The sequence below is a fragment of the Penaeus japonicus genome, unplaced genomic scaffold, assembly GCF_977035675.1.
Source record: "Penaeus japonicus unplaced genomic scaffold, GWHDUDI00000001_assembly GWHDUDI00000023, whole genome shotgun sequence".
Lineage (NCBI taxonomy): Eukaryota > Metazoa > Arthropoda > Malacostraca > Decapoda > Penaeidae > Penaeus > Penaeus japonicus.
In genome coordinates this window covers 28,231,367-28,238,866 of record NW_028234425.1, presented here as the reverse complement: position 1 = coordinate 28,238,866, position 7,500 = coordinate 28,231,367, and the positions used below count along the sequence as shown (strand labels likewise).

Below are 7,500 nucleotides of genomic sequence, written 5' to 3'. Positions count from 1 at the left end.
GTCTGTCTGTCTGTCTGTCTGCCCCCCCCCCCCTCTCTCCTTTCCTCTGTCTGTCTGTCTCTTGCTCTCTGTCTCTCTCTCTCACTTAATCCAATCACGGCTGAAATCACAAGTTAATCACGGAACCGAGCGTCGACTTGTCTAAATCATCGACCGATGTCGACAATGATGTCCTCCCTTCCACTTCCCCTCCCCCCTCCCCCATTCCCCGCCACTTCCCCTGCCCAACCTTCTTTCAACGGCTCCTTCAATCTTGGGAGAAGTTTGGGCCTTCCTTTTTCCTCATCCCCTTCTGCCTTTTTTCTTCCAAGTCTCTTCTTCATTGTCGTCGCTGCTGCATCTGTTCCTGGCCGGAGGAGCCACTATGGCCAGCGCCAATGTGGGACGCAAATCACTTATTTTTTTGGCGGGGCGGGGGCAGGGGCGGGGGGATTATTCCTCGGTCGCTTCCCCCGGTCGGTTCAATTTAGTCTTAATCAATTAGTCATTTCGCACCATCGTCAACAGCGTAATCTTGCTTATTCGTATTTGCATAGCTAATGAGACCTCCGAAGTTAGAAGGGGAAAAGAGAAGGTCCGCAAATACACTTGAGTCTCCGCCGTATTAAACCCTTAAACATGAGACTCCGCGCGCGGTATTTGGCGGCCCCCAAATTGCGATCGTTCGAGGAACTTCTCGAACTTCTGCGCAACGCCGCGCCAAAATTATCTGGCCTAACATGACCCAAGTGTACATTTGCATGTATATGTGCATACGGGTGAGTTTGGGTAAATTCATACATAATGAATATGCATATCTCATAAAGATGGACAGATAGATGTATTTGTTAGTGGATGCACGAGTACAAGTTTTTAGCAATAGACTTACATGGATATAGCCCTATCTATCTACACATGTGTGTGTGTGTGTGTGTGTGTGTGTGTGTGTGTGTGTGTGTGTGTGTGTGTGTGTGTGTGTGTGTGTGTGTGTGTGTGTGTGTGTGTGAGTGTGTGTGTGTGTGTGTGTGTGTGTGTGTGTGTGTGTGTGTGTGTGTGTGTGTGTGTGTGTGTGTGTGTGTATGTGTGTGTGTGTGTATGTGTGTGTGTGTGTGTGTGTGTGTGTGTGTGTGTGTGTGTGTGTGTGTGTGTGTGTGTGTGTGTGTGTGTGTGTGTGTGTGTATTCAAATATGTATATACATGCATATATGTACATAAGCATATATGTACATATGTATATGTATATGTATATATATCTGTATGTATGTATAAATACATGTTTATATGTATGTATATATGTATGTATGTATGTATGTATATGTATATATGTATATGTATATGTATATATATATATATGTGTGTGTGTGTGTGTGTGTGTGTGTGTGTGTGTGTGTGTGTGTGTGTGTGTGAGTGTGTGTGCGTGTGTGTGTGTGTGTATTTATATATATATGTATGTATATGTATGAATATGTATGTATATGTATGTATATGCATGCATAGGTATGTATATATATGTATATATGTATATATATATAGTGTATATGTACATATGGGCATATGTAATGTATGTATATACGTACATATACATATACACATTTATACTTCAGCATTATCTACATAAAAAAGGTAAGAAAGACTAGAGACGGAAAGCAAGAGAAGAGCGAGAGGGAAAAAAAACATCTAAGGATCTCATTTTATCTTTACGAGACCGTAAAACTGGCCATTCTCTTCCTCTCAATGCTCGGAGGATTCCTAATTCAACAAGAACTTCTACGATGACCTATTTGCTTAACTTGGTTCCCTCGCTTCTACTCGTGGGGGAGCGAGAGGGGGACGGGGGAAGGGGGAGGGGGAGTGAGGGAGAATGGGGAGGGGAAAGGAGTGGGAAAGGGAGGTGAAGAGGGAGGTGAAGTGGGAGACGGAGAGGGAAGGAGGCAGGGCGAGGAAGAGGGAGGGAAAGAGGAAGGGAGAGAGGAAGGGAGAGAGGGAGGGAGGGAGGGAGGGAGGAAGGGAAAGAGGGAGGGAGGGAGGAAGGGAAAGAGGGAGGGAGGGAGGAAGGGAAAGAGGGAGGGAGGGAGGGAGGAAGGGAAAGAGGGAGGGAGGGAGGAAGGGAAAGAGAGAGGGAGGGAGGAAGGGAGGGAGGGAGGGAGGAGGGAAAGAGGGAGGGAGGGAGGGAGGAAGAGAAAGAGGAGGGAGGGGTGGAGGGAGGAAGAGAAAGAGGAGGGAGGGAGGGAGGGAGGAAGAGAAAGAGGAGGGAGGGAGGGAGGGAGGAAGAGAAAGAGGAGGGAGGGGTGGAGGGAGGAAGAGAAAGAGGAGGGAGGGAGGGAGAGTGAGAGACAGTGAAAGAGAGAGAGTGAGAATGAAAGAGAGAGAGAGAGTGAGAGAGAGAGAGAGAGAGAGAGAGAGAGAGAGAGAGAGAGAGAGAGAGAGAGAGAGAGAGAGAGAGAGAGAGAGAGAGAGAGAGAGAGAGAGAGAGAGAGAGAGAGCAACAGGGAGAGGGGGGGGGGGCAGACGAGAAACAGGAAGACGAGCGACAGAGAGAAGGAGCGACAAAGATTTCCGGCCGGCATTTTCCTTTTCCTGTTTCTCCGGAGGATGTTGACACGAGGCGCTAATGCCGCTCAATGTGTCAATACGGGCTCAGGGAGTGGGGGGAGGAGGAGTGGGGGGAGAGGGAGTGGGCGGGAGAGTGAGCGAGGGGGAGGGGGGGTTATGGAGGCGGAGAGGGCGGGGAAAGGAAGCGGGAGTGTAGGGAAAGAGAAGATGGACGGGAAGGTAGGGGAGGTGGAGGAGGGGAAGAGGCGGAGGAAAGGAATTGGAGCAGGAGGGAAAGAGTGGAGAAAAGGAGGTGGTCGAGGAGGGAAAGAGGATGTGGAAGGGAGGTGGAGGGGAGGAGGAAGGGGAAGGCAGGTGAAGGGGAGAAGGAAGTGAGGAGAAAAGAGATAAGAAGATGAGGATAGAGGATGGGAAAGGGAAGGAGAAAGGGAGGAGGTGAGTATAGAAGGGGGGGTAGAAGCGAGGAGAGATGGAAGGGATGGGGAAAGAGAGAGGAGGGGAGAAGGGCAATGAAGGAGAAAAGAAGAAAGAGAAAGAAGGGAAGGAGGAATGGAGAAGATGGAGAAGATGGGGAAGAAAGAGGAGAAGCGGTAGGAGGAGGGGGGGGGGTAAGGTTGTGTTATGATGCTATCACACTTGCAAAGCTAATGCCACACCGCGCAATCAAGGTTAGCAATGCTCGCTCGTCGCACTAATTATGTCAGCGGATGGATAATCTTTTATTTTGCTTCATAAACGCGTATTCATTTTATTACGATTCACCCTTGAAACTGGCGTCGTGTCATCCTCACTCTTAATCCCCTGAATTATATCCTACAATTGCTACATTTATTGCCGGTTGCGCATCCTGCTTACAGCTTGTAATATCCTCTCATTCCCACCCCTACCCCCACCCCTTTACTCCCATGCCCACTACCCCCGTTCTGACAACGCCCTATGGTAGGAGTCACATGAGCGTTGGCAGCGAACACTTCAATGGCAAGTTGTGCTCCATCCAGTCAGCAAAACAAGATCTCTGACAATAATAATGCTTGCAATACGTCTGACTATAATAATGCTTACAATATGTCTGACAATAATAATGATCATAATCACAGAGGTCGGGGTCTGTCATATCTCATGATTGACAGCTGAATAATTAGTTCATTTCTATCTTCATTTTTTATTGTTTATCACTTACACCCCAATCCTTCTCTATTCCGCTTCTATCCTTAATCAACCTCCACTCTATCCTATCCAACCTAAACCTCTTGCATAGCTTACCTACCCTACCTTATCTCGCCCCTTCACGTCACGTCACGTCACGTCACTTCACCTCACTTAACCCAACCCTACTTAACAATATCCCTTACTATCCCTAACAATATCCACCGTATGCCCACTTTACCCAATAATATCCCCTTATCCTAACTAAACAATAGCCACCCTATGCCACTATCACCCACCCTAAGCCAATATTACTCACCCTACACCAACAAAATGCACCCAACGCCAACAAAACCCACCCTGTGCCCCACCCTACCCCCAACCCCGTCCCAGTGACACCAGAACCCCACACGCGCCAACCACACACACTCACCAATGACGTTGTAGAACTTGGTGACGAGGCCGGAGATCTCGTGGTAGTCCCTCTCGGCGTGGTGGGGCTTGTACTGGATGACGTAGTACGAGATGTCACCCGGGCTGACGTCATAGTCCCATGTGATCCGCACCGAAGTTGCCATGACGTCACTGATGATTACCTGGTCGGGGGGTCGGGGCAGCGCTGTGGGGGAAAGGGAGTGGTGGGTTAGATAATAGTTATAATCATGATAGAAAAAAAGTTAATAATAATAATAATAACAATAATAATGATTTGGGTGATAATGGTGATGATAATGATGATGGTAATCATGATGTATAATCGAGTCCTAACAATGATTGTAAGGAGAGAGCGCAACCTGCTCTCAGTCTCAAAATACAAAAGTCTACCACTTTTTCATGAAAATCGAATCTTCCTAGCACGCCTCTTCTCAACCACGGATAGCACAGGCACTAGATCCACCACCACGGATCCGGTTCACCACCAAATTCAAATCAACCGGTTCCTAAGCCATGGCCATTGCACCCATAAAGTGTCATCCGAATCGTCATTAACCAGAAAACGCAGAGAAACATTTCCCTTGTCAATGTTTGAAGTAAAAAATAATAATAATAAAATAATACCGTCATTAGAATTATGCAATAATGAAAACACGCAATGATAATCTCAGTGATCACACGAGTTGATGAAACCCAACAAAAAAAAACGTGGAAATTCATATGTTGTTAAAATCAGAAAATTCAAACCGTTCAAAACGTAAGAGAATACGTAACTAAAACAAGAAAAGCAAAAAGAGCTGAAAAAAATATATATAAAAAATAAAAAAATAAATAAAAACGAACACTTTGATCTAGAGAGATTAATGACAGACAGCGTAATCAGAGAAGGGGGAAAAAATGAAATAAAGACAATGGGGGGTAGAAAAAGAGAAAGATACCTGGGGAGAGAGGAATCCATAGGTTGGCGGGGGGTAGAGGGAGAGGGAGAGAGATGGAGAGGGAGGGAGGGTGAAGGAGGGGGAGGGGGGGGGAGGGGGGAGGGAGAGAGAGAGAGAGAGAGAGAGAGAGAGAGAGAGAGAGAGAGAGAGAGAGAGAGAGAGAGAGAGAGAGAGAGAGAGAGAGAGAGAGAGAGAGAGAGAGAGGGGGGGGGGAGAGGGGGAGGGAGGGAGGGGGAGGGGGAGGGGGAGGGAGAGGAGAGAGAGAGAGCGCAAAGAGAGAACCCTAACAAACCAACAAACAAACAAGATTCCAACAGCAACAGCGAGGGAGGTGGAGGGAGAGGGAGAGGGGGAGGGGTGGGGGAGGCCCGAAGCAGCGGCATGCAACCTCGCTGGGAAAGCAATCCGGGAGAACATTGCAAATTGAGAAACGCGAATATGGTAATCCGCGCGCCAGGTATATGATAATCCGCAACACGTGGTTAAGGCGCCTTCTGAAGCCTTTATGGAGATCATGAGCGCTTTGCAAGTCACGAGGCAGAGGAATTTGCACAAACGCTCATCCGGCGAAAGAAAAATCTTCGGTTTACTTAAAGTCTCTCGTTGTAACCCCCTTCCCCTTCCCCCTTCTCGTCCACGCCCCCCCCCCTCCCTTTCTTCCTCCCTACCTCCTTGCCTAAAAAAAAAAGGGGGGGGAGAGGAAGAGCGGATAAAATTCCCGAATCGACTAGCAACAAAAGACATAGTAGAAGCAGCAGCCTAGTAGATTTCTCCACTTGGAGGTCTTAAAAAAAGGAAGATTAAAAATACAAAAAAAATTATGGAAATCAAATATCTAGACGTTTTTCTATTGTTCTCTCTCATTTTCTTATTATTCTAAATTACTGCTGTTTTTGAGCGCATGAAAATTAGCGCTTGAACTCGGGGTAATTAGTAACAAAACGTACAAACAAACAAGCAAAAAAAAAGATGAGTGTGGATGCAATCAGACAGCAGAGACTATGCAATATACATCGCCGCCGTGTTGAGATATTTTCCCACGTGCTTTATGCGAGAACATATAATCAACAACCTTTTATTTGCTTTCCAATCTAAGCAGCAACGAATTTCGCTTTAAATGCACAAACCTTATATTCAACCCCCCACCCATACCCCACATCCCACTTGACCCCCAACAAAAAAATAAACAAATAAATATACAAAAAAAAAACTGTTGTAAAGACAGGCAAACAGAGAAGGAAGGCAAATTGCAAGCAAGCAAGCAAGCTAAACCCCCAGCCATAATTCGCTTCGAGAGTCAATGTTAAAACAGCGCCGCGAGAGGGACAAGCAAACGGGAGAGATGAAAGGCGTCAGGCGGTTATATTTGGCCGCAAATATTTAAGGCTGCTGGCGATGCGGGATTTTACATAGTCTGTCTGGCGCTGTACTAAACGTCGGTGTTTGGCGTCTGCTATCGCTGTGTGTGTGGGCTCTTCAACACGCTGTGTGTGGATTCTTCAACAAGCTGTGTGTGGATTCTTCAACAAGCTGTGTGTGGATTCTTCAACAAGCTCTGTGTGTGTGTGTGTGTGTGTGTGTGTGTGTGTGTGTGTGTGTGTGTGTGTGTGTGTGTGTGTGTGTGTGTGTGTGTGTGTGTGTGTGTGTGTGTGTGTGTGTGTGTGTGTGTGTGTGTGTGTGTGTGTGTGTGTGTCTTCAATAGGCTGTGTGTGAGCTTTTCAACAAGCTGTGTGTGGGTTCTTCAGCAATTTGTGTTTAGATTCTGCAATAAGCTTTATTTGAATTATAATATAACTCTCTGCAACAAACTGTGTTTGAAATCTTCAAACAGATGCATAGGGATTCAGTAATGAGCTTTGTTTGGATTCTCCTATCGATTTCATATGGATTATGTAATAGGATGCGTCGGCACTTTGCAATATGCTATCTTTGGATTCTACAATGTGCGGTGTTTGGATTCTGCAATACACTGTGTTTGAATTCCGCAATACACTGCGTACGGATTCTGTAATGAACATGTCTAAAGATCCGATTTCTTCTAGAATGTTCGTTGTCTGAATTTAGTGCTCTGTAAGTACGGTCTTTTGGCAGTCTATCTCTATTGCATGAACGAACAGGGAATGATATAAAAAAGGTAAGAAATAATAGATAGATAGATAGATTGAGAGAGAGAGAGAGAGAGAGAGAGAGAGAGAGAGAGAGAGAGAGAGAGAGAGAGAGAGAGAGAGAGAGAGAGAGAGAGGAGAGAGAGAGGGAGAGGAGGGAGGAGGAGGGGGAGGAGGGAGAGAGAGGGAGGGAGGGAGAGAGAGAAAGAAGGAAAGAGAGAATGAGAGAGAGTTAAAGAGAGAGAGAGAGAGAGAGAGAGAGAGAGAGAGAGAGAGAGAGAGAGAGAGAGAGAGAGAGAGAGAGAGAGAGAGAGAGAGAGAGGAGAGAGAGAAAAAAAAAGAGA

At 46.5% G+C, this 7,500-nt stretch overlaps 1 protein-coding gene across 24 annotated transcripts in view; it reads right to left on the bottom strand.

The window, feature by feature from the left end:
* Lar (tyrosine-protein phosphatase Lar) overlaps positions 1–7,500 on the bottom strand; it is a 938,228-nt gene that overhangs the window by 100,741 nt on the left and 829,987 nt on the right. For all 24 annotated transcript variants that reach the window (XM_086550318.1, XM_086550308.1, XM_086550325.1 and 21 more), the window contains one exon: positions 4,112–4,297. In XM_086550318.1, the coding sequence (XP_086406444.1) occupies positions 4,112–4,297 (186 nt within the window). The remainder of the gene's footprint in view (positions 1–4,111; positions 4,298–7,500) is intronic.